Here is a 25,421-nt window from a genome sequence, read left to right as displayed (position 1 = left end):
CGGTAGTTCCGGGACCGGCGGCTGAGATGGCAGCCGAGAGCGTTGCCAGGCCCGCACCATACAGCACGAGAACCGGCTGCCGCGAGCGGCAGAGCCGGAGCCTGAGACCAGCGGCGCGGCAGCGAGGCACGGAGCTTAGCTGTCGGCTGCGGCTACCGCCTCGGAGTGGCGGAAGGCACAGGCGGGCCGCGGCCGGTGATCGGTCGAGCCAGAGCCGGTCTCGAGGGCAGAGACAAAGGAAGGAAAATGGAGTTGCCGCGCGCGGGCTCTGTCGCCGTCACCGCCGGAGCCTAGCGCGCCGCCAGAGGGAGGCCTAGCGGGCGGGTGTGTGTTGGGGGGGCCGGCCGGGCTGTGGCGGCGACGGGCAATGGCGCGGCGCGCCGCAGCAGGGACGGTAGAGGGAGACAAACACCCCCGGCGGCGGCGCTGGCGCCGGGCTGCAGCCAGCGCCGACCGGAGCGGCCCCATCGTGACACTAGAGGCGGCCCGCGAAACTTCTCCACCGGGCCCTTACTCGCGCACACCCCCGCAGCGCCGCTCCGCCGCCGCTCCACGCTCCGGCCACCTGGCGTCCCCGGCTAGCTCCGCGCACCCGCACCGGCCACGCGCCGCCGCTACCGCCAAGAAGCAGCTCGCGCACGGTTTAATCGCTCCGCAGGCTCGGACACAAAATGGCGGCCGCGTGGTGCAGTGCGCCTGCGTCGGCGCTTGCGGGGCCGCGGGTGCTGATAAGGGAAGGGACGGGTGGGGGGCTGGCCGGCGACGAGTGGAGGGCGGGGGAGGAAAGGTGAGGGGAGGGGTTGGCGCAGGGCAGCATGGGAGGCGGCCCCGGGCGCCAACTTTCAAAAGCGGGCGCGATGGCGTAACGGGACGCGCTGCGAGGCACGTCACGCCGCACGCGCCCTCCCGCGCTCTCGCCCGGTCGCGCGTGGGCTCCGCGGGCGCCGCGAAGTCCGGGCTCCCGCTGGGTGGGGTTTCTTGGGCGGAGGTCACCGCCCCTGGGCGGTCCGCGATCGCGGGTCCGCTTAACCTAGTTCCGGAGCCGCAGCCTCCCGCCCCGAACCCGTGAAGGGGGTGAGGGTGTTGGGAAGAAGCCCGTGCGGGGTTCGATGCTGGGTCTGAGGCGTTTCTCGGGGCAGGCCCCGCCCCAGTCTCCACCCTAAGCCTTGCCCGACCCGCCTTCCTAGCGCCGCACCGCGTCCCGCCGGGGAGTTAGGCCGGTGCGGTCCCGGTCCCGGCGCGTTCTCCTCTCAAACAATCCAGCGACCGCGAGGAGAGCTGTCTCTTCCCGGCGGCTTTGGGGAACCTCTCCGCCCTAGAACAGGGCTTCCTCTTGTCCCTGGGCCACCTCGGCCCGGAAAAGCCAGCGGGAAACGAGACCTGACGCTTTTACGGGATCGTGGCAGTCTGGTGCCGAAAGGACTTTGTTTTTGGCGCGGTGCGCTTCTGCGTTTCAAAACGTGCGCTTCTTGCCTCTGCCCCGAGGGCTGTTCCATTCCCGGGGCGGGCGGAGTCCCGGAGTCGCGCAGAGGGCGGTCGCCCTCCCCCTCCCCAGGGTGCACCTGCGGGCGTGACCTAACCAACCGGCCGTAAAGTTGACGGAAGACCGACTGGATATTCCGGCGGCTCCGGGAGGAGAGTTTTTGGTGCTTTTTGGGAATCGGACTCAGGATTATATTCTCAACTCCCTTAGATGTGGATAACAAACAGCTTCTGCTGCGTTTGTTCTATTAATTAGGAGAATGCTACCAACAATATTGACAAATCCGAGTGTGTGGTGTGTGTGTTTTTTTTAAGGGAATCAGAAATTTGGATGATTTAAAATGTAAAATTTCCAGATGTTTAGTCGTTAGCAACTAAATCAAGTGTTTTTAAACTGCATGCGCTGATGAAACCATACGTGTGGTTTAACCTGACTTTAAAGGAAAGAGTGAAATCCTAGGCAGTGCCAAATCCTAGGCACTCCAGCCTTTAGAGATAGGGTAGTGGAGACGGAGAGGGAGCGGCCAGGAGGGCAGGAGGAAATTCACGATGTTGAGTTGCGAAATCTAAGGGCAGGAAAGGTTTCAGGTAGGAGGGACGTGGTCAACCGTGTGTAGAGCTGCCAAGCGTTGTACTTGGGCTGGAGGTATGGTTTGAGTCGGTCGCCTTGGCGATCACTGGAGAATATTATTGGTGGCGCTGGCTTGATTCATGTTGGTAAATCAGAAATGTGGATATGACTATAATGAGTTGAAGAGTGAACGGGAAAGTTAGGAAATATACCAACTACATGTAGTCAACACGAGAGAAGTTTTGCTGTGAAGGGAGCAAATGAATTTAGGCATAACTAGGAGGCATAGGGGATCAGAGAGATGTTTGTTTCTTTTATCTCTTGATTCCAGAGAGAAAGGAAGGGAGAGAAACATCAATTTGTTGTCCCACTTATTGATGCATTCATAAATTGATTTTGTATGTGCCCTGATCGGGGATGGAACTTTCAACCTTGGAGTATTGGAGGCGATACTCTAACCAACCGAGTTATCCAGCCGGTGCAAAGGAGATGTTTAAAAGATGGTAGGGCCCTGACTGGTTTGGCTCAGGGGATAGAGCGTAGGCCTGCGGACTCAAAGGTCCCAGGTTCGATTCCAGTCAGGGGCATGTACTTTGGTTGCGGGCACATCCCCAGTAGGGAGTGTGCAGGAGGCAGCTGATCGATGTTTCTAACTATCCCTCCCTCTTCCTCTCTGTAAAAATTCAATAAAATATATTTTTTTAAAAGATGGTAGGGTTCTAGAGCATGTTTTTGTGCCATTGGGAGTGATACAGTAGAGAGAAGGCTTACTTGACTTATATAGGAGTGAAATCCATGGGAAGATATAAGGAAACTGGGAGGGTTAACCTTGGATAGGAGCAGGATGCTTCCACTGTGATAATTGGCGTAACTGATGAAGATGAAGATGATGCAAATGCAAGGGAGAGGGAGAGCAAACTTACAGCTTTGCTAGTAGGACAGCCTTGGCAGGATTGGGTACCCATTTGAAGTTTATGATCATGAGTTTAAAGATAAACTAGTTGGCCTAATAGGTGGTTTTTCTCCAGCAACATTCAGCTGCTTGGGTTCAGACATAAAGAGGGATAATTTGGTTTCTCAACACCAGGACCCAATTTTTTTTGATTCCTCATCTCAGGCACTTGCCTTTTGTGATTGGCTACTATTCTAGAAATGTGTGAAGCATTGTGAGAATTTACATGTGACCCCTTTTCTAGGAACTAAGTGGTTCTATTTGTCTTTTTATGTACACACCTTAAGACTCAAACATAGCTCTGGCCAGTGGTGCTCAGTGGTTAGAGCATTGGCCCACACATCCAAGGGTCACAGGTTCAATTCCCCGTCAAGGGCACTACCTGGGTTGCAGGTTCAATCCCTGGCCCTGGCCCCTAGTTGGGGATTAGGAGGCAACCAGTGGATGTGTCTGTCACATTAATGTTTCTCTCTCTTCCTCCCCCTCCCCCTCCCTCCTGCCTTCCTTTCACTCTCTAAAAATCAGTGGAGCCCTAGCTGGTTTGGCTTAGTGGATACAGGGTTGGCCTGTGGACCAAAGGGTCCTGGGTTCGATTCCGGTCAAGGGCACATACCTTGGTTGCAGGCTCCTCCCTGGCCCTGGCCCTGGTCCTGGCCCCAGCCCTGGTCAGGGCTTGTGCAGGAGGCAAGCAATTGATGTGTTTCTCTCACATTGATGTTTCTCTCTGTCTTTCCCTCTCTCTTCCACTCTATCTAAATATCAATGGAAAAATATCCTTGGATAAGGATTAACAAAAACTAAAAATAATAAAATAAAGGGAGATGGTGCTTTTAAAAAATAATAATAAGTCAATAGGAAAATATCGTTGGGTGAGGATTAAAAACAAAAACAGCCCTGGCAGGGGTGTTAAGTGGTTAGAGCATTGGCCTGTAGACCAAAGGGTCACAGGTTTGATTCCCCGTCAAAGGCATGTACCTGGGTTGCAGGTTCCCCAGCCTCGTTTGGGGCATGTGCAGGAGGCAATGAATTGATGTATCTCTCACATCTATGTTTCTCTCTTTCCGCCTGCCTCCTCCCTCCCTTCCACTCTCTGGAAATCAATAGAAAAAATATCCTTGGCCCTAGCCGGTTTGGCTCACTGGATGGAGTGTTATCCTGCGGACTGAAGGGTCCCAGGTTTGATTCCAGTCAAGGGCACGTACTTTGGTTGCAGGCTCGATCCTCAGCCCTGGTCAGGGTGCGTGCGGGAGGCAGCCAATCACTGTGTCTCTCTCACATTGATGTTTCTCTCTATGTGTATCTTCCCCTCCCTTCCACTCTCTCTCAAAATCAATGGAGCCCTAGCTGGTTTGGCTAAGTTGGACAGAACATCGGCCTGCGGACTGAAGGGTCCCGGTTTCGATTCCGGTCAAGGGCACATGCCAGGGTTGTGGGCTCAATCCCCAGTGTGGAGCGTGCAGGAGGCAGCCGATTAGTGATTCTCTCTCATCATTGATGTTTCTATCTTCCTCTCTGAAATCACTATATATATATGATTTAATGTTGACAAATATAAGGCAGTGTATTTAGATAGGAAAAAAAACTCAACTATATTTACAATTATATTTCTAACTGCTATGGTCAGAATATTTGTAGTCCCTCCAAAGTTCATATATTGAAATTTTAATGCCTGATGTGAAGGTATTCGTAGGTAGGGCCTTTGGGAGGTGCTTAAGTCATGAAGGTGGAGCCCTCATAGAGGTCCCTAGCCCTTTCCACCACGTGAAGTCACACGGAGAAGACGATGAACCAGGAAGAGGGCCTACATAACTATGTTGGTGCCTTTTTTTTTTTTTTAATCCTCACCCAAGGACATTTTTCCGTTGATTTTTAGGAAGAGTGGAAGGGAGGGATGGAAGGGGTGAGAGGGAGAGAGAAACACTGATGTGAGAGAGGCACATCCATTGGTTGCCTCCCACACTCATTCTGACTGGGGCGGGGAAACAACCTGCAACTCAGGTATGTGGCCTTGACCAGAACTTGAACCTGAGACCCTTTGGCATGTGGGCCGACGCTCTAACCACTGCACACACCGGCCAGAGCTATGTTGGTGCTTTGACCTCGGTCTTCCCAGCCTCCAGAACTATAAGCAATAAGTTTCTGTTGTTTACAATGCACCCAGTCAGTGGTATTTTGTTATAGCAACTAGGACAACTATATTTATATTATATCAACTATAATTACATCTATATGACCTCTGAGTCATCACGTAGAAGCCAGGAATGGGGTTTAAGTGGCCTTGGAGCCTGCTTTCTGAACACACAGATCCCACGTGCTGCTCTGACACAGGGTTGAGAGAATGCTGAGGATCACTAGGGAGGAACAAAAGGAAATGTTTTCTTCGCCTTGTAAGAAATCGTGATGTGTCCTATAGGAATCGCCAAGGAACAGAAAGCCAAACTGGAAGGATAGGATGTTTCAGGCTGGACAGAAACAAGCTGAGAGGGAAAAGTAATGTGATGGAACCTGCGAAACGGGATGATAAAAATAAGGACAGGTTTGTGTCCCGCAGTACTACAGCAGACTGCCGCACCGGTGAGAACTTTGGTGACTTAAAGCCACCTGGTGATCTAAGGACATGTTCTTCCTGTGGACTGTCTCTTAGGTTTGTAGCCCATAGGAGTTCAGGGCATTATCAGCAGAAGGCTGTCAGCTCATCGCATGGCATTGGGGCAGTCACCACCTTCCAGGAGCTTCAGCCTCACAGTTAGGACCAGAAATGTAGCCTGTATCCTGGAAGTGGGTTCCTTCCTCAGGGACTTGTCAGGTTTACAGGAACTTGGTGAATGAGCAGAGTGCCATTTGACTGGCAAGTGGACTAGTGATTTTGTGCTGGCAAAAGGGGTGTTCTCTCTCTACTGGAAAGCCTCCTGGAAGCCATGTTACTAGAAAGCATTGATGAATGGTTAATTAGATTAAGAGATGTTCCTTATATAACTGAAATGTTTAATATCACCCTCTCTGGATGCTGGAGTCAGATTGTCAGGCATTGGAGTCTTGTCTTGGCTTCTTTTTTTTTTTTTAAGTTTTTATTGATTTCAGAGAGGAAGGGAGAGGGAGAGAGAGATAGAAACATTAATGATGAGTATCATTGATTCGCTGCTTCCTGCACGCCCCCTGCTGGGGATCGAGCCCATAACTCAGGCATGTGCCCTTGACCGGAATCAAACCTGGGACCCTTCAGTCTGCAGGCTGACACTCTATCCACTGAGCCAAACAAGCTAGGGCTTGGATTCTTATTAGCTATGTGATCTTGGGTGAATTAGTAACAACTCAACTGCAGGTTTCTTCTCTATATGGTAGGATGAGAATTGTATTTCACACAGTGGTAAGAATTAAATGAGACAATGCAAGTAGAGCTTTTTGTATAGACCTAGGCACCAGTAATCATACAGTAAATATACACTGTGGTTATTATTTATTTTATTTTTATGCTTCTTACCTACCCTCACTCCCAAATCCACTTCTGAAAGATATGATCTTTCTAGATTAATTAATAGAATTAGTTACTGACAGGCTTTCCTTGGCCTGGGAGCCATTCTTTCTGGGGAAGGTGTACTTTGTGCTAAAATTCTCAGGAGAACAATTCTATTTCCAAGATCTTCCTTGGCTCCCACAAGTTGCCCCATAAAGCTTGCAATAGTCATAATCGTTTGTGGGTTTCTTTGTAACTCTTTAAGCAAGAGAATCAAATGAAGGAGAGATGAAGTAATAGTGGGCTAGAATCTTCCTGCCCACGTTGGGGATAAGACCTAAAATTACACCTCAATACGCCCGATGCCTCTGTATCTCATGGGGACATGTGTGAGATAGAATTTAACTCAGCATTTATTGAGCACCTACTGTGTTCTACTCCCTATTCTAGGCCCTGGGGATATAAAGATGACCCAAGATGTGTTTTCTGCCCTTGAATTCAAAGTTTAAATGGTTATAAAACAACACAAAAATTTAATGCAATAGTTATAATGGGGTAAAATGGACTCAGATAAAGGAGCAATTCATCCCCTAGGAATATCTCATTTCAGCTGGATGGCATATAAGGTGAAGTCATAATCAAGGGCATAAAAGGACACGAGTATTAGGGGGACAGCAAGTCATCCCACAGCATTTGGCGAGGCTGCAGACTATTGGTGCTGAACCTTAGACATTTGGAAAGCTTTCATTATCAACTGTTAAGGCCAACCATTTTATTATTATTTTTGTTGCTAATCCTCACTGAGGATATTTTTCCATTGATTTTGAGAGAGTGGAAGGGAGGGGGAAAGAAAGAGAGAGAGAAATATCAATGTGAGAGAGACACATTGATTGGTTGTCTCCTGCACGTATCCCGACCAGGGCCAGGGATCAAGCCTGCAACTGAGGTACTTGCCTGTTGACTGGTGACCCTTCAGTCAACACTCTAACCACTGAGCAAACTGGCTAGGGCAAGGCCAACCACTTTAAAGACCTGCCCTTCTACATCATCTCCTACCCAGACCACAGGAATTTTTTTTCCTTACTGAGGTCTGCTTTCTTCAGACCCCTGTAAAAGCCGTATTTATTTTTTACCTCTCAGCTCAGATAACTGCTTTCTAAAGTTTAAAGGATTTTACCTAGACCTATATTCCACATTTGGGAAGTAGGTTACTTTTGTTGTGTGTGCTCTTATCTACATTTTTCAGATATGCGTTGATTATTCTTTATCTTATTTTGCAAAACACCTTTTCATGCCTGCCCTTTTTAAAAAATATATTTTTATTGATTTCAGAGAGGAAGGAAGAGGGAGAGAGAGATAGAAACATCCACGATGAGAGAGAATCATGGATCGGCTGCCTCCTGCAAGTCCCCCACTGGGGATCAAGCCCACAACCCGGGCATGTGCCCTTGACGGGAATCAAACCTGGAACCTTTCAGTTCGCAGGCCAATGCTCTATCCACTGAGCCAAACCACTGAGCCATGCCTGCCCTTTTAATTGATGCTCACAACATTATTTGAAGAACCAGACAGTTTTATCCCAAACTCAAGAAATGAATACTTGCTCAGAGTCATCCAATAACTTGTTGGCAAAACCAGAATGAATATCAGACCTTGGCCCCACCTGGCTGCTCAGAGGTCCTCATTCTGTCAGATACATTTCTAGCCATGCTCTGGAAATGGTTCTTCAGCTCAGGGGCTGCTTTGGAAAAGGAAGGGAAGGGAGGTCTAGCAAGACAGGCTCCGGGCCTCTGCTCACCCATCTTTCCTTACTTCTCCAAATTTTATGTGGTTTATTCAGGAAGAAAAAAGGTTTCTATTCCTAAAACAAGTTGGACACTACTGTCTTAACCCAAAGGATGGGCTTTAATGATGGAAATTTCAGGCACTTGGGGGGCAGATAGCAGAGGTATTTGGAGTGATGACAATCTATAAGTATGTCCTGAAAAAACTGACACCCAGGTCTATGCTTGAGGCAAGATAATACTGGAGATAGGTAATGTGCTTAGTAAGTGCCTTATATTAGTCTGGGGAGGCCACACTAAACCTCATGAGCATAAGTAGGTTAAAATTAAGGATGGAGAGGCAAGTAAAGGATATGGACTACAGGTGTGGGAGGAACAAAAATTGGTCACTGTACAGTAGGCATAGGAGACTTCTGTAAAACATAGATGACTTTCAAGCTTCTGCCTCTAGCTTACAGCCTTCTCTTCTCGCTTCTTTCTGGATACTTCCTCCTGGACGGCTCCCACGCCACCCTTATGGGCCTTATCACTCTCCTCCCAACCTGGTTCTCTGGGGCTCCCCATTTTCAATAAAAGATACTACCATCCATCCATCACCCAGGCCAGAAACCTGGGCTTCATTCTTTCATCTCCCACATCCTGTCAATCTCCAAATCCTGTCTATTCTGCCTTCAAAACATCTCTTCATGCTCATCCCCACTGCCTCCATCCTGGCCCACGTCCCTATCTCTTCTAACCACAGCTTCGGAGTCATCACAACTTCTTGCCTCCACATGACTGCCTGAGTGACCTTTCGAAAGCAGAGATGTGATCTCAAAATTCCCCTGCTTCAAGCCCTAGGATTGCTCCCCAGTGCCCTGGGGGTAAATTTCAAACTCCTCAGCTACTCCAGAAGGCCTGGGTGACTAAGCCCCTGCTTACCTCTTTAACTCTACCCCCTCTGGCTCCTATGAATTCAATTTGCTTACTTCCTCCACCAGTCTCACAGCTCTCCCTCTATATTGTCCCCTGATCAGGCTTCCCTTCTATTCTTTAATTGGGATGAGGTGGTAACAGCGCATTCTAAAGAGCTGTGTTTTATGGGGGACCATGGGGAATGTTTTGAGTGTCCAGGCTTATTCTGCATTGAACATACGTGAAATGTTTTGAGGTTGTGTTTGAGATAAGACCGAGACATCACTTAGGAAGTCTGGATATAGGGAGCCAAGCGCTAGATACAAATGTTAGAGGTATTCATCAAAAGCTAATCTTGATCACCTATCTGCATTTGACCTTGGTTGCTGGGGATAGTAAAGACAGATGCAACCTAATTAAATAGAGAATTGCCTGGAACATGTGTTAAAAATACAGGTTCCCGCCCTATTCGGCTTGGCTCAGTGGATAAAGCGTCAGCCTGCGGACTGAAGGGTCCCAGGTTCGATTCCAGTCAAGGGCACATGTCCAAGTTGTGGGCTTGATTCCATTGTGGGGCGTGCAGGAGGCAGCCGATCAATGATTCACTCTCATCGTTGATGTTTTTATCTCTCCCTCTCCCTTCCTCTCTGAAATCAATAAAAATATATTTTAAAAAAGAATATCCAGAATAGGCAAATCTGTATAGGTATAGATTAGTGCAGTGATGGCAAACCTATGACACGCGAACTCATTTTTTTTGGTTTATTTTTCTTTGTTAAATGGCATTTAAATATATAAAATAAATATCAAAAATATAAGTCTTTGTTTTACTATGGTTGCAAATATTAAAAAATTTCTATATGTGACACGGCACCAGAGTTAAGTTAGGGTTTTTCAAAATGCTGGCACACCGAGCTCAAAAGGTTCGCCATCACTGGATTAGTGGTTGCTTCAGGGTGGGGATGGGGATAAGAGGATGTGAAGGCCCAAGGGATTATAGCTAAGGGGTGCAGTTTCTTTTGGGGGTTGATGAAAATGCTCTAAAATTGATGGTGGTGATGATTGCTCAATTCTGTGACTACATTAAAAGCCATTGAACTGTAGGCTTTAAATGGGTGAATTGCATGGTATGTGGACTTAATCTTAATAAAGCTGTTTAAAAACAAGTAAAACAAAAAACTTGGACCAACCTCCATAAGGGACTTGGGTGGTGCCTGTGATCTAGTAGAAGAGCCAGCAAATACTTATGGATATATACAGGATAGGGGGAAAGTAGTTTTACAGTTGTTTGTAATACAACAATTAATAAATAATAACACAAGGATAAACTGTTTCACGTACTCACAACTGTAAACGTACTTTTGCCCCACCCTGTACATTGGCAAATGCTAAGTAAATGAGCAATTGCAGTGGGGTGGAATCAGTACCCTACTGGGGAAGTGCAGGCTCCTGTGACAAGAGCACAGGGAGGGCGGCTTCCTGGAGAAATCCGGGATGTCTAGGTTGAAGCCTTTCAGGTGAACAGGCTTATTAACAAGGCAAGATGAGGGGCAGGAAGAGTGTACCACGATGGGGCAAGCAAGCCCTGCCCTGAGTCTCAGTGCAGAGCGAGAAGTTAGGTGGCAGAAGTGAGGCTGGAGAGGGGAATAGACTCCAAGGGCTTTGTGAGCCAGGTCGAGGGTGTTGGAATTTCCCCTAACGGAGAGCGCGTAGTGGTGGATTTATGTCTTAGAAATCACTCTGACTGCACTATGGAGAATGGATGGAAGAGGGGCAAGACCAGGGGCAGGAAGCCTGTGAGGGGGGCAGTTTTAGTGTCTGCATGAGAGGCCAACGTGTCCTGGATCTGAGTGGTGTCAATGACGAGAAAGAGAAGTGGGTAGAATTTAGTAATACTTAGGGCATTTAATTGAGAGGATAAAGGTGGCTGAAATGAGGGGACAGAAGAAAAAGTCAAGGATGAGGCTCAGTTGTGTTGCTTGGATATCTGGGTAGTTGGTAACCCCAAGAGCCCTGGAGGAGAAAAAGATTTTGAGATGTTGAGTGATTTGGAGCATGCTGTTCAAAAGGAGTGTCTAGTCCGTCAGCACTTGGAGATAGGGGAGTGCCATGTCAGTCACTGGCCTCAGCTTAGAGATGGCAGGCAGGGGGATGGAGAAGGTGGTTCAGGGAGTGTGTTTCTAGAGCAAGGAGAAAAGGGCCTAGAATGGAATCCTGTGGAGTGATGTTTGTATAATGATGCTTGAGGAGGAGGTGGAGGAGGAGGTTTTAAGGAGACTCAGAGGAAATAACCAGAAACGTAGGTGTTAGCTATAGCAAGTCATCTGCTTATTCAGCTGCTGTAAGTCAGCATTTATTGAGGTTCCATATGTCCTGGGTGTATTCAGAGACAAGCGAGACTTAACTGTTGACATCAAACTTAAACCATGGCCATCACCCCAGTACAGTCTTCTGAAACAAGAGGCCCCTTTTTTGTAGGCCGCTGACCGTCTTATTTTCTTAATGATAGATTGTTCTTCCTTAGCACTTTACAGGCCCTGGAGTGCCTCCCAAGGTCACCCTCCTATATTAACCAGGCCCAAAAGACCCAGGTCTAGCAGTCAAGCCTTCTGTCCGTGGTGGGTGTATGGCCTGAACCGGATACTTCAAGGCTGTCAGGGGGCAGAAGGCATAAGGAAGGAAAGGAGGGAACATGTCATATGCTGAGGGTTCAGCAAATTGTACCCACACACCAGGCATAGAAACACAAGAAAATCACCCCCGCTCTGTGGGTGAGACTAAGCAGCAGTCCTCTTCCCATCTGCTTTGCCTTCACAAACATGCCTTTTTTTCTTCTTCTTTTTGGTTCTCTGCAGCTTTGAATACATGAGGAAGAAGAGTGGGAGACAGGAGGAAAGGTAAGGTTGGAAGAGGACAAGAGGAAAGGAGGAGAGTGGCGGTGGGGTGGGGAGGGGGGGTGAGCCTCCAGTGACCACCCACACAATAAATCAGATCCTGGACTACCTCAGCCTGGCCCCTTTTTTCTACAGTGCACTCTTATCAGTTTCCTCCCAGGAAGAGTCCAATGATGACAGCCAAGGCATGGCTGTGGCCTCGGTGGACTTGATTGATGGGGTACTGGGAGGGTGTCAGAGGCCTGGGAGGCCCACTTCCTTCTGTTCACCCCACAGAGGCTTACACAGGCTACACAGGACAGGCGGGCACAGACTTTCCCTACCCAGCTGCCTTTGACTCAGATGGTATCATCAACCTCCCGTCAGCTGGCAGAAGGCTCCTGACTCTAAGGAGTGTGGGGCAGTAGGAATGAATGCCTCCCTGAACCTGTATGACAGCAGGGTGGGGAGTGAGCAGTCCTGAGAGCAGCAGCTTTGCCCTGTGGGAGGCACCTGTGAAGCTGTGTGTGTTGAGGGAGGGGATGTTGTACAGGAGGGTGGACAGGGACTCTCCCTGCCCTCTATCATCTGGCAGACCTGGGCATGGGCCTGGATGTAGGAGGCCATCCAGTCTGACTTCAGGTTGCTGATGGAGAGGGATTGAGTAGTTGATCCACACTGCTCTAAACTAGGTAGGCTTGATGGGGCAAAGGATTAAGGCTCTTTTTTGTCTTGGCTTTGACAGTCCTTTACCTGTACCTGGCTATGCTCACAGTACCTGCCCTGACCCTTGGCTAGGGTTGAATGCTAGGCTGTGGCCTGAGGACTCTCCGTATAGGGGATAGAAACTTAAGAGCCCTATCCATTTCTAGCATTGGTAAGCAGTGATATAGGGCCACTGTGACAGTTCCAGATGACCCTCAACTGGGATGATTTTTCCACCCTACATGTCTCGACTAGGCTGTCCTCTCCGGTGGATTGAGCTGTGTGCACTCCTGCCGGCCCAGTCAGCCATCTGCCCTTTCCCAGAACCCGGTCAGCCAGTGTTTACTTCCTCTTTCCCCACCACACAGGCTGTGCTTTGGATGCAAGTGGACAGTCCTGCCCTACCAGTGGGGCCCCAGGGTTGGTTCTTGGACTGCAACCCTCCTGCAGGGGACCTTGAAGCAGGCCCAAGCTGTGCCGGCTCTGGGTGCTGGCTTGGTCTCTACCACTTGTTTGCCTTCTCTACCCTCTGCCATCCCAGCCAGCCTACCACCCCCAAAAGCTGAACTACACACCATCCCTCCCATGACACCCTTCACAGTTACAGAGGGAGCACAGAGCTGTGCCTAAGTGCTGAGGGCTGTCTGCCCGCCCGCAACCCCACCCGACTGGAATGAGCCACCTGCATCCACACACAGGTGTTTCCTGTGCTCCTTCCTGTTGCCGTTTCTTTCTTTCTTTCTTTTTTTTTTTTTCTGCTGCTCAGCGTGGCTTCCCCAGCAGGTGGTTAAGGGCCAGCCAAACCTCTTATACACAGCTCCAAAACACTGGGGGGCGGGGCTCCCTGGGGATCTGGGTCACCCCCCCCCCAAGGAGGGACTGTTGGCACCTCATTAGCTCTGCCTGAGTGCAGGTGCACACTTTCCCCCGTGTCACGGTGGACTCCAGGGTTGGGGAAGGCCCTGCCTGTGCACCGTCTCCCTTGCCCCTGGATAATGAAAGCTCTGGAGTGAGAAGGAAAGGGTGGAGGGCCAGTTTCTCCAGCCTTGGGTGTGGGCCTCCCTCAGGCCCTCCTTAGAACAGGCCTGCCATCCTGAAATCCCACCCCACCCTCCAGTTCCTCCCATAGAGCTCTTTGCCTTCTGGGGTTAACACACTTAACATGCGGCACCTCTGGGGAGGAGGTGAACCCTCCCTGGAGCCCTGCTTCCCAAAGCAAAACAGGTCAGCTGGCTGTGCAGGACCACGGGGTTCAGTCAGGGTTGTTTTTACAGAGAGGAGGTGGCTTGGGTAGAGGAGGGACTTGTTATTTAGGGTCACTGGGCAGCCATCCTGGTCTCCTGCCGCGCAGGCCCTAGCTCTTCCCCTCTGCAAAGATCTGCTCTCTCTTACTACCCAGCCCTCAAGGAGCTCCTAGTGCTGTGCCCTCTGTAGGAAGCTGCCAGGGCTGAGGGGAAATCTAGAAGCCTGGCATTCTCGGACAGGGTTCTGCTGCCCCCTGGTGGCCAGGAGCTCCAGCCACCACCATGCCTTTTTTCTTTGCCTGCTGCTTCCCCTTTGCCTCCTGGCAGCAGGGTGCTAGCCGCTGGGGAGCCATTCCCAGGACTGGCACTCTGGGCCTTCTCTAGGCCAACTCCGTGGTTTGGCTCCAGCCTGGGCCCCTAGCTTCCAGGCCCAGAGCACGCCCAGCCAGCAGGCTGATCCTCAGCAACACGCCACCACCCTTTTTCTCTGCCCTCTTCTCCAAGCCCACTTCCAGCCCCTGGGCTCTCTTCCACCCAGATTTCCAGGGCAAAGGCACATGTCATTGTCACAGTTGGAGTGCGGGCATGTCAGGAAGGCCACAGCCAAAGGGTGCTGGCACCAGAAGATCAGGAGTACACTAGGCCAGGCCATGTAGGAAAGGCATTTTGCTTTTTTATTTTCTGTAAAACTCTGTAAATAAAATACAAAACCAAGGGAGGTGATGGGGCAGAGGCAGGACGGCCAGGCCCGGGGCACTGATCTGTGGCAAGTGTGCTGAGCTGAGGCTGGGAGGCACTTGACTGCAGGCACTGACTCTACCAACCCCAAGGGCAACTGAAGAATATATTAGATTTTCATGGATAGGAATACATGGGGGAGGGGTGTCTGGAACCAGCCCTCACCCTCCCTGCCACCTGGTGAGCCCTGAAAGTGGGGGGATGTGGCACTGAGAGCCAGTGTGTGGGGAGTTTAGAAGGCCGTGCTGGCCATGCTGCCGGGCCCGAAGATGCGGGGCAGGGCGTCCAGCGACTCTTCTAGCCGTCGGTGGGCAGACTGTCCCTCTTCCCCTGCAATGAGTAAGGATGGAATCAGGAGTAGCCCTAGCCTTGGTCCTCCCACCCTTGACCCCATCTCACCCCTACCCTCATCAGCCAAAATGTCCCAGAACTCGGCTTGACCTCTATCTCCCAGCCCCCAGCCTCACCACACTGTTGCAGGCTCTGCCGAGCAGCTTCCCTCACGACTTCTGTGTCCGTTTGGCACAGGTACACCAGGGGCTCAATGCCCTCAGGAGCCTATCAGAGGAGGAAGCACTGAGGTGGGCCCATTGGAGCAGATGGAAAAGCCCAGGGCCCAGGGTTGGGGGAGTCCCGAGGGGAGATAAAGGGGTTGGTTGGCAGGGATCACCTTGATGCAGCCTAAGGCCAGGCAGCCAGCCACTCTCGTCTGCACGTCCTCATCCTCGAGTTGGTTCAGGAAGCACAGTAGGGCCTGGGTAAGGGTAGGAGGGCACTTAGCCAGACACTGGGAGTCTGGGACCCCAGCCTTTGCCTTCAAGGGAGCCCTGCCCCACTCTCACCCTTTCCCGGAAGGCAGGGCCTAGCGACAGGCTCCGGAGCTGGGTGCTGACAGCAGCCATGACCTTGTTGTTGCCATGGACGAGCAGGGAGCTGAGGGCCCGAAGCCCGTCCCTTCGTAGCCGCCCCTCAGGTGCCAACCTCAGGGCCTTGAGCACAACAGCCTGATCATCTGAGTTCAGATTCTGCACCAGTAACACTGAAAGAAGGACCTTGGAAGAATGTAGCAGGGCGAGGAGCTTCCTGGGGTGGGGTCTTCTGTACATTCATGTCCTCATCCAGACCTCAAGGCCCACACATAGTGTTGGGCACTTGGTGATCGGGGCTACTGCCTCACCTTCCTCAGCGGTCTCCGTCACATAGGCCTCCATAGAGGGGCTGTCCAGGGTTTCCACATAACTCCAGAACTGGAAGACAGTGAGCTGCTCTCCAGGGCCTGGCTGGGGCCTCCTGGGCAGCTTCTGCCCCAGCATATCCTCCAGAAACTTGACACACACTGTGGGAAGCAGTGCCAAAGACCTCAGGGTTTGGACGGACCCACGCCCTTAGAGGAAAGAGTGCTCCCACCCCAGGCTCAGGTCCAGGGGCCCCTTGTCCAAACCCTACCCATCTGGGTCCTCTCGCACCAAGGCACAAGCCTTTGCTATTTCTTCTCAATGCTCAGCTCAGCACGTCTGTGTGAGCTGACCTGACTTTCCCTGCGGTCCCATCACTGGGGATCTGAGCAGGGAGGGCAGAGGGGGCAGGCAGGCAGCCTACTCACCAGCCTCAGCTAAGCCTGGCTGGCGCAGGGAGAGCCGGGCACCGTACTGATTGCAGAAGGTGAGGAGCACCTGCTTCACAGGGCAGATGAAGGGGCTAAGTCCCTCTGTGCACTGGTCCCAGAAGGTCAGGAAGCCAGGCCGAGAGGCTGAGAACTGCACCACTGTGAGGAGGTGCAAGAGACCGTCAGCAACCGAGTAGGCAGGTGGGCAGACAAGTGTAGGTGGCGTAGAACAAGGAAGGAGCTTCAGGGCAGTCACCAAGCCAGAGCCCACAGGGCCTTTACCTTCCTGAGCAGAAGTAGCAGGGATTTCCCATCGCCTGCTAAGCTCGCATACCACCTCGAGCACTCGGGCCTCCCGCAGCAGTCGCTCCAGGGCCCATGCCTCCTGACAGCGTAGCGGCCCAAATGTGCCCAGTTTCTGGAGAATAGGGGTGGCCAAGTAGCTCAGATCTCAAGGTAGAACTTGGGGAGAGTGAAGCCCAGGGACTACAAGTCCCAGCATGCATTAAGAGAGATTAGAGGGAGCCAGAGTGTGGGAGGTGTTCAGTAAGAGCCAGATGCCAGGGACCTGGGGCATTGGGGATGGAACTCAGAGCAGGTGTGGAGAGTTCCCTGAGGTAAAAGGAGCGTGGGGGGCAATGCCACTAGCCTCACCAGCAGGAGGCGGCTGCAGTAGTACAGGTGCTGGACCAAGGCAGTGTCCAGAGCTGGACACTCCGTGCTGAGGGGGCGGGCACTGGGTGAGTTGAGGCTGTCTTCAGCCTTAGGCTCCAGGCTGCTTGGGGGCCTGAGAGAAAAATTGTGGCAACCACCTTAGGAGTACATATCACCATCTGGTCACCACTGTATTTTCATTAAGTGCCCCCCCCCCCGCCCCCATCCCAGAAGGGAAGAACAGACGCACAGACAACAGACAGACAATGGGTAAGTTCACGGAGAAATTCCAGGAGGAAGGGGCTGGGACCAGCAGGTGATAGCAGTGGTCTTCAGAGTCCATCTGCCCTGTGCCACATCCAGCTAGGACTGTGGGGTTGCAAGGGGATGGTCTATGCAATGTGAAATGCAAGGGGCTGTGGCCCAAGGGGCTCAGGGCACAGGGCTGTGACCTGGGCAGCAGCAGATGGAGGAGGGGCTGGGCATGAGCCTCAACTTGGAATTTTCAAAGGCCACTTGGTCACAGAGAGCTGAGGGGCTGGGCTCTCCAGGACAGCCGTGGGGAGCGCCTGAAAGGGCTCACGAGCGGATGGAGGGAGACTGGTGAGGGAAGCAGACATTGCAGGGCAAGCAGACATTGCAGGGTGGTCAGAAGCAGTAGGGATAGATGGGGTTAGAAACGGCATCAAGGACACATGAGGAGTACATGGGAGGGATAAACACAGATGCACCCACAAGCAAGTCCACCCCTCCTGTCCACTTCCAGTCTGGCTGCACTACTCATATGCTCCACCTGGCCCCACCTCACCTTCTCCTTTCTTGCCGTGCTCCTTCACCTGGCACTCACCTCACTTATTCCCCCTCACCTAACCCCATCTCACTTAGCCCCTGTCACCTGTCTCCAGGACCATCGTTGTCTTCATCTTCATCCTCGTTGAGGAAGCTGAAGCTCTCCAGGGCATGCTCCACAGTGATGCTAAGACTGGAGGCCCGGCTGCGAGTCAGGCCTTGTCTCTGCTGGGGTTGTGAAGGGAGTCAGAGCTGTTGCCACAGCCTGGCTGCCCTTCCTGTGCTGCCACAGCCCAGCCCGGCCCTCCTTACCATGAGCAGACTCTCCAGGCGGATCACCTCCTGCTCCAGGCCCTGCAGCTCTGGGAACTGGCCACGATAGTCATCCAGAGCAGCCATTAGGGCCCCCAGTGCCTCCTCCAGCCTCCTGTCTCCAGCTCCTCCCGTTGCTCCTGGAACTGGGGCCTGGGCAGTCGTGGCCAGGCTAAAGTCTGAATGCTGGGGCCCAACGGTTAAGGGTGAGGGAGGGGGGCTTGGGTTCTGAAGGATGGGCTCTGGGGGGCCTGGGGAAGGGCTTGTAGGGGGTTCCAAACTGGAGCAGGCAGGGCTTGGGTCAGAGGTGCTTGGGGCTATGGGATCTGCCTGAGTGCAGGGAGTGGAAGCTGGATGGCTATGGGACAGTGGGTTGGGGTCTGTGTGTGCAGAGGGGCTGGGGAGCGTGGCGAGGTCTAGAGAAGTGGAAGGGTTTACAGTTATAAGGGTGGGGCTTGTGACAGGGTAGGTGGGGCTTCTGGTGGTCTGGACTGGGTCCTTAGCATCGGTGGTTGGACTTACAGTAGTTTGAGCTGACATACTGGCTTTGGGAGTAGGGCTTGCGGTAGTGTGGGTGGAGCTTGTGGTATGGGTGGAGCTTGTGGTGGTGTGGGTGGGGCTTGTGGTGGTGTGGGTGGGGCTTGTGGTGGTGTGGGTGGGCATTGTGGTAGGCTGGGCTGGGCTCTGGGCACTTGGTGTAGGGCCTGTAGTAGTGGGGGTAAAGAATATGGGTTTGACGGTGGGGCTTGTGACAATATTTGTCAGGTTTGTGACAGTGTGGCTGGGGCTTGTGGTCTGGACTGGGCTTGTAGGGTTGGGGCTAGGGCCTGTAGTAGTGGGGGTAGAGAGTATGGGCTTGATGGTGGGGCTTGTGACAATATTTGTCAGGTTTGTGACAGTGTGGCTGGGGCTTGTGGTCTGGACTGGGCTTGTAGTGTTGGGGCTAGGACCTGCAATAGTGAGGGTAGAAAGCACTGACTTGTGGGTGGGACTTGTGGCCTGGCCTGAGTCCATGGCAATGGGGGTAGGGCCTGTAGCAGTGAGGGTGGAGGGCTTGGGCTTGTGGGTAGAGCCTGTGACAGTGTGAGTGACGCTTGGAGCACTGCTGGTAGGGCTTATGGCACTGCAGGTAGAGCTTGAAGTGGTGTGGGCGGGACCTGGCAGTTCAGGAGAGCTAGAGTCTGGAGTCTTGTGGAGAGAGTTTAGATATGCAGATGGGACAGGGTCTGTAGATGTGTGAGCAGGGCCTATTGCACTGGGAGTGGGGCTTGTGGCAGAATGGCCGGGGTCCAGGGCAAGAGGGTCAGGACCAGGATGCTCCCTATGGGTGGGATCTGGGTGTGCAGGTGGGTTAGGTCCCTGGCTTTCTAGACCCTCGGCCTCTACTGAAGCTTCAGCCAAGGCAGCATCCACACTGGCCTCACTGATGTGGCTGAGAGTCCGGCTGTAGGGGGCATGCCCATTGGCCAGGACTGGGGCCATGGCTCCCTCCTCATCCGTGGGCCCGGAGGTGGGGGTCTGAGGCCTACGGAAGGCAACTTGGATGGGCAGAGGCTCAGGCTGCTGCACCAGGGGCTTTGGGGCTGAGGAGTGGCGGGCACTGCCCGAGAGCTGCGGACTGGATGAATCGTCCGAAGATTCGGATGACAGGGACCATGCTGTCCCATTCTCCAGCTCCTCCTGCCGCCTCAGCATATTCTGGGAGAGAGGAAAGGGCATTTCAGGACCATTTTCAGACCCCTGGGGGATGGTGGGGCCTGAGCCTGGGTTGTGACTCACATAGAAGGCCTGTTCCCGAAGCGAGGGAGTGTCCGGTGGGCTCTGGCTATAGGTGGAGAAGCGCTTGGTGACTGTGGAGGCCTTGTTGACAGAAGCAGCAGCTGAGGGCTGGTCATCTTTGTCGAAGGGGCTGGGGAGGAAAGAGGCTGTTAGCAGATGCCACCGGCTCCTGGCCCTGTCCCCAAGCTCCTCAACCCCACCAACCTCCATGTGACTTCCAGGCTGAGTTTGATGGTGCCGAGGTCATTGATGTCCACAGCCACAACCTGGGGCAGGGCGGCAAACAAGTCCTTGGTCTCGCAGGAGACGCTGCCTACAACCACGTGGTTGGCCAGGCCCTTCAGCTCTGTCACCTATAGCCAAGAATGCATCATGGGGTCACAAGAGTGTAGAGGTCATGAGATCATGGGAGATCAAAAGTCTGAATTTGCATAGAGGTTTCGCAATGGTCACGGGGTCATGGGTTCATGAGGAGGTTGCAGGGATGGGAGTTCTCTGGGTAATGGGGCCGTGGAAGCTTGAAACACCCTGTGAGCACGGGGATCAGAGAGGTCTAACTTTGTAGAGTCATTGAGGTCATGGGGATCACTGCCTCATGGGGACTTAGGGGGTCGAATAGGCACAGCGTCTGAAGATCATGGCATCACATAGTCACAGGGCCATGGAGCCAGGAGGGGTGGGTCACAGGGTTGTAAGGGTCAAAAGGGGTTCACAGGGTCCTGGAGTTACAGGATCATGTGTCCTGTGGTCCTGGGCAGAGACATTAACCTTGATGGACAGGAATTCCGTGAGCAGAGGAAGAAAGACGGTTTCCTCACTGTCCCACACCTGCTTTCCACTACCCTCAATGCGGCCTCGTAGTTTCCAGCGCTGACGCCCGTATTTCATGCAGATCTAAGGGAACAAGCAGGATGAGGCAGCCCTTGGTGTTGTGACCCTGTCATCCCAGCCCTTCCCTGCACATCCTCATACCTCATACTGATCACCCACACACAGCCTGGCGAAGCCAGCCAGTCCTGGGAGTGGAGGAAAAGAAGAGCCATGTTGAGGGAGGGGTCCCAGGCACACACTTCCCTCTCCCTGCTACCGGTCTGCCCCCACCACTCAGTACCTTTCATCCGGAGATGGAACTCTCCCAGCTGTGCCTCCAGCTCACTCTCCAGCAGACACATGCTCTGGGAGGGACAGGCAGGGACAGGAGAGGGTCAACAATCAGTCCCCTCTCCCCAGCTCTGCCACACCCTGAGCCTCTGCCTCCTGAGCACCCATCCCTCACCTCTGTGTACTCTCGATGCCCGCGAGTGGCCTCGGCCAAGCTGTCCCGGGCCTCACGGCTCCCTGGGGACCCGGTGGTGTAGGCACGGACCATGTTGGAGGCACCATCCCGGAGACGCCGCTGGACACAGTATGCCTCATATAACTCGTCGATCTGGGCAGGTGAGTGGAGTGGCAGTGGGGGGATTGAGACTCACTACTGGCGTTGCTCACCCAGGGCCTAGCACCCCCATCTCCCTAAAACACCCAACCCCGAAACCCGCACATGTATTCATGCATGCTGCATATGTACCTTGCTGGCATGGAACTCCAGCCGTCGCATGAAGCGTTCAATGGACTTGACTTGCTGGGGGAGAGGTGTGTCAGGAGGAGCCTGAGGCCCAGGGCCCTTTACCCTCCCCCATGAGCCAACCTCTTCCAACACCATTCTCTATACACTCACCTTGTCTAAGTCATACAGGAAGCCCTGCAGGGGAAGATGAGAGGGAGCACTTAGAAGGTATGGTATGTGTTCCAGCAGGGCACTTGCTACTCAGACCCATCTAGCTCCTCTCCTTTTTTTTTTTTTTAATGTATTTTTATTGATTTTAGAGAAGAGGGAGGGAGAGATAGAAACATCAATGATGAGAGAGAATCACTGATTGGCTGTCTCCTGCACAGCCCCTACTGGGGATCGAGCCTGCAACCCAGGCATGTGCCCTTGACTGGAATCGAACCTGGGACCCTTCAGGGAACAGGCCAATGCTCTATTCACTGAGCCAAACTGGCTAGGGCTGGCAGGCTAGCTCCTCTCCGTTACAGCCTTCCTCCCCCTCACACCATAATCCACAGCCACTCCAGTCAAAGCAGGGATTGACCAACCTTTCCACATGCCTGAACTTTGCTGGGTACTGGTGACAAAGATATGGTCCCCAAGACCCCTCCAGCATCCTTCCCCCCATTTCTTCCCTGGGGTCCCTCCCTTAGCCCACTCCCTTTCCTGCAACCCTGTAATCCCTAGGAAGAGAGCTCTGTGCCTCATGCGTGGTTCCCTCTACCAGGGAACTCCTATTCATCCTTCAAAACCCAGCAGAAGTGTCTCCTCCTTTGGGAAGCCCTGAGCTGTTCCCTAGGAAGAACCATGGCTCTCCCTCAATACCACTACAATATAATCTCCTGTTATTCATGTCTGTGGGGGTCCACCCACCCCACTGGAAGCTCACATGGGCAGGCACTGGGTCCCAGGCAGAAAGTGCACACAGTCTGGGGAATGTGGGGATAGAAACTTCCCCAACCCTTTTCTAGTCACACCTAGACCAAGTCAAACCAGAAAACAGCCTTGATGTCACCCAGGGTTGGCCCTGCCCAGCGCCCCCCCCCCCCCCCCACACACACACAAGGGCAAAAAGCATTAGTTGTCCAGGTCATCCTCACCAACCCTTCACTCACCAGGCGGGAATTCCTCTTGGATTCCTTTATCTGCACTTGGAGTTTCTCCTGCTCCTGCTGGTGTACTTCCAAATAGGCCCTGGGGAAAGGGGTGACAACAAAAATTAGCTTACCTCTACAGCCTCCAGCTGCCCAGGGTGCGGGCAGTGGGGAGAGGGCGTGAGGCTGGGGAAGGTTCCCACTAGCAGAAAGAGGACGGAGGGGGGGCGGGGGCGGGAGGGGGCTAGGGAGGGAGTTGCTTACGTCAGGCCCCGCTTGAGCGCAGCGTACACCAGGTCCAGCCGCTCTGGCTGCGGGACCTTGGGGGCTGGGTGCGCCACTGCAAACATCCTGGACACTCGAGAGAGCGCAGGGGCCTTCCGCGGGGGCCCCGGGGGACTGAAGGCCGGGAAGCTCCTGAAGAAGAGGCTGCACTCAGAAAGGGCCAAGAAGGAATCCCCCAAACCCTCACTGCACACTCAGCTCCAACCCAGTCTGACCCTCTTGACCCCATCAGCCCCCCTCTGCTGCGTACCTGGGCCCCCGCTCGTGGCTGCCGAGGACGCCTGCGAAGGACTGGCTCCTATTGACCCGGGCGCTGAGCAGGCGGCGCTGCGGCCGCACCGACAGGGACATCATGGAATGAGTCCGCGCGGGGCTCCCTGGGGGTGGCGAGGGCGGGTGTCCAGCGCCAATCGGGCCCTTGAACCCCCACCCCGCGGCCCGTCCTCCGTATCCTATTGTTGCCGGACACGGCCTGACGACGGGAGTCCGACAACCCCGCCGGCCACTGCGCTAATGACAGGGCTGCCTCGGGCGTCTCGGCCTTGGACTCTGCGTGGCCTCCGCTCGGCCCCCACTTCCTGCAGAGGTGCAGGCTCCGCCCGCCGCAGGGGGCAGGAAGGGGGGTCGCGCGGGGACCCTCCCCCGGCTGGGAAGGGGCAGGAAAGGGGCGGGGCGCGCGAAGAATGTGCGGAAGCGCCTGTTTACCCGGGGGCGGGGCAGACTCCGCAGCCCTGCCCCTGGTCTCCCCCCAAAGTGGACCAGGAGCTCGGCGCCCGCACCCAGTAAGGCCGCTGGAGGTCACCTGGCGGGGCGGGGTGCACGCTTTGAGCCCAGCGGAGCTGCCCGACAGGCCCGGCCGGCGCGGGTTTGGCTCCTGCGACCCGCCCGCTCCGGGTAAGCTGCTCCCTTCCAGCCCCCATCGGTTCCCAGGCGCCCAGACGCCAGGGCCCTCCCGGCGCCCAAAGCCGGGGGATTCCCAGAGTGGGGGGCAGTGCCGAGAAGTGCCCCGCCCCCTTCACTTTCCAGCGACTCCGACCTGGAAACTGAGTCACAGACGCTTTCGACCGCGCCCTTAGCAGGAAGAGATCCTCCATGGACCCCCACCCCTCTCCGGAGAAACACGCACCCCGAGCCCCCAGAATCCGGCCCGCACCCCGTGGAGCTAGCTAGCCCCTGAGTCTTCGCAGCCCCAGGCCGGGTCCTACCTTTCTTCTTGGTGTTCATGGTGGGTCCGGGACAGCCCCCCACGCCCCGCGCTTGTTCCCACGCCCCGTGTCCCCGCCGGACCAGGGCCACTCGTCGCCCGCCAGGCTGGGCTGCGCGCTCGCTCCCAGTGACTGGCTCGGGCTTCAGCTCTTCTCGGCGCCGCCCCCCGCCCAGTTCCTGCCGCCTGACTCAGCCCGCCGGGATGGGGCGGGACGGGCGGACCAGGGGGGCACCGGGCCTCGGCCTGCCCCGCCTCTGGGAGGGGTGACTGGAGGTTCCCCTCCGAGAGGGGACTGGCGGGGATCTTCGCGGGTGGGATCAGCAGTGTGGGTAAAGGGAGTTAAGCCGTGAATATGGAAGGATAAATAGAATGAGGACACAGTGCCGGCTGCATTGGGCGCAGTTTGGCATAGGGGGCTCAGAGTGGCTGTTGAGGCGTGCTGAAAAGGGGCTGAACACACAGAGGGCTGAGAGCTGGGGTTCTGAGTGTGAAGGCTAGAGAGTGGCAGCTGAGTGGAGGGGCTGTGCCCGTGGAGGGCATACAGTCAGGCGCTGACCATGAGGGGTCAGAGAGGCTGAGAAGGCAAAGGAACTAAAAGTGTGGGATATCCTGTGTTGCTGCCCCGAGAAGGAAGCAGAGAAAGAACTGGGTACAGCCCCATGCACCCCAACCCCTGCCCATCACCCTCAGAGGGGGTGCTCAGTCTGGGCACTCTCCCTCCCACCACTCCAGGTTCCAGGCAAGAGAACCCACTGTCCAGCCAGGGCCTCCTTTCTAACAGAAGCTGCTTCCTTAGGGTGGAGCCCCGTCCTGGCCTCCAGCTCCCATGGGCCAAATCCCCTTAGTGTGAGCCCTTTCCTGGCCCAGTAACTCTTCTTTGGAAGCTCAGTGGTTGAGCATTGACCTATGAACCAGGCATATGCCCAGGTTGCAGGTGGCAGCCAATCAATGATTCTCTCTCATCATTGATACTTCTGTCTCTCTCTTTCCCTCTCACGTTCTCTCTAAAACCAATTTTAAAAAATAATTAAAAAAATAGAAAACCCCTTGTCCACTCCAACCAGGATAGAGGCCACCATGCCTAGGGTCCACTGGGCATCCCATGTCCTCAGAGGGGCAGGTGCTCTTCCATCTCAAACACTCTTGCTCCTTGATGCTTAGTTCTGTTGCACTGGGCTTCCTTTTTCCCCAAGAAGCTAGGGTGGACCCAGGCATCTACATTTCCAACAAGCCCACCAGCCCTCTATAGATTCAGATGCCAGATGTCCAAGGACCCCAGTTTGAGAAATGCTATCGCCTATTCCCTTCTTGAAAAATATGCATTCAGTGAACTGCCTGTCCAACATTGGCCCCTGCATCCTTCAGCTCCCGGCTACAACACAGCCACGGGAACACCCCAGCCTTATCACC

General features: G+C 54.0%; 2 protein-coding genes across 6 annotated transcripts in view; both read right to left on the bottom strand.

Annotated features, from left to right (window-relative positions):
- PSKH1 (protein serine kinase H1) overlaps positions 1-25,421 on the bottom strand; it is a 287,836-nt gene that overhangs the window by 256,721 nt on the left and 5,694 nt on the right. The gene's annotated exons all lie outside the window — the stretch shown is intronic.
- RIPOR1 (RHO family interacting cell polarization regulator 1) overlaps positions 14,609-25,421 on the bottom strand; it is a 16,610-nt gene continuing 5,797 nt past the window's right edge. Inside the window, exons 1-22 of one of the 5 annotated variants that reach the window (XM_006099418.3) lie at positions 24,010-24,163; positions 23,055-23,181; positions 22,784-22,936; positions 22,541-22,619; positions 21,555-21,578; positions 21,405-21,458; positions 21,114-21,266; positions 20,949-21,012; positions 20,810-20,853; positions 20,606-20,731; positions 20,042-20,190; positions 19,838-19,967; positions 18,059-19,756; positions 17,853-17,974; positions 16,958-17,090; positions 16,586-16,721; positions 16,301-16,462; positions 15,875-16,033; positions 15,540-15,736; positions 15,368-15,451; positions 15,165-15,255; positions 14,609-15,027 (exon numbers count right to left, since the gene is read on the bottom strand). In XM_006099418.3, coding sequence (XP_006099480.1) covers positions 14,930-15,027; positions 15,165-15,255; positions 15,368-15,451; positions 15,540-15,736; positions 15,875-16,033; positions 16,301-16,462; positions 16,586-16,721; positions 16,958-17,090; positions 17,853-17,974; positions 18,059-19,756; positions 19,838-19,967; positions 20,042-20,190; positions 20,606-20,731; positions 20,810-20,853; positions 20,949-21,012; positions 21,114-21,266; positions 21,405-21,458; positions 21,555-21,578; positions 22,541-22,619; positions 22,784-22,936; positions 23,055-23,181; positions 24,010-24,028 — 4,002 coding nt within the window. In that variant the 5' untranslated portion in view covers positions 24,029-24,163 and the 3' untranslated portion in view covers positions 14,609-14,929. Of the gene's footprint in view, positions 15,028-15,164; positions 15,256-15,367; positions 15,452-15,539; positions 15,737-15,874; positions 16,034-16,300; positions 16,463-16,585; positions 16,722-16,957; positions 17,091-17,852; positions 17,975-18,058; positions 19,757-19,837; positions 19,968-20,041; positions 20,191-20,605; positions 20,732-20,809; positions 20,854-20,948; positions 21,013-21,113; positions 21,267-21,404; positions 21,459-21,554; positions 21,667-22,540; positions 22,620-22,783; positions 22,937-23,054; positions 23,182-24,009; positions 24,164-25,421 lie in introns of those variants that run through there. The other 4 variants (XM_014464934.2, XM_014464938.2, XM_023763120.1 and 1 more) reach the window with 4 other exon arrangements.

The sequence above is a fragment of the Myotis lucifugus genome, unplaced genomic scaffold, assembly GCF_000147115.1.
Source record: "Myotis lucifugus unplaced genomic scaffold, Myoluc2.0 scaffold_274, whole genome shotgun sequence".
Taxonomy (NCBI): Eukaryota; Metazoa; Chordata; class Mammalia; order Chiroptera; family Vespertilionidae; genus Myotis; species Myotis lucifugus.
Note: the sequence above shows the minus strand (reverse complement) of the source record. Positions and strands in the feature narration are given on the sequence as shown.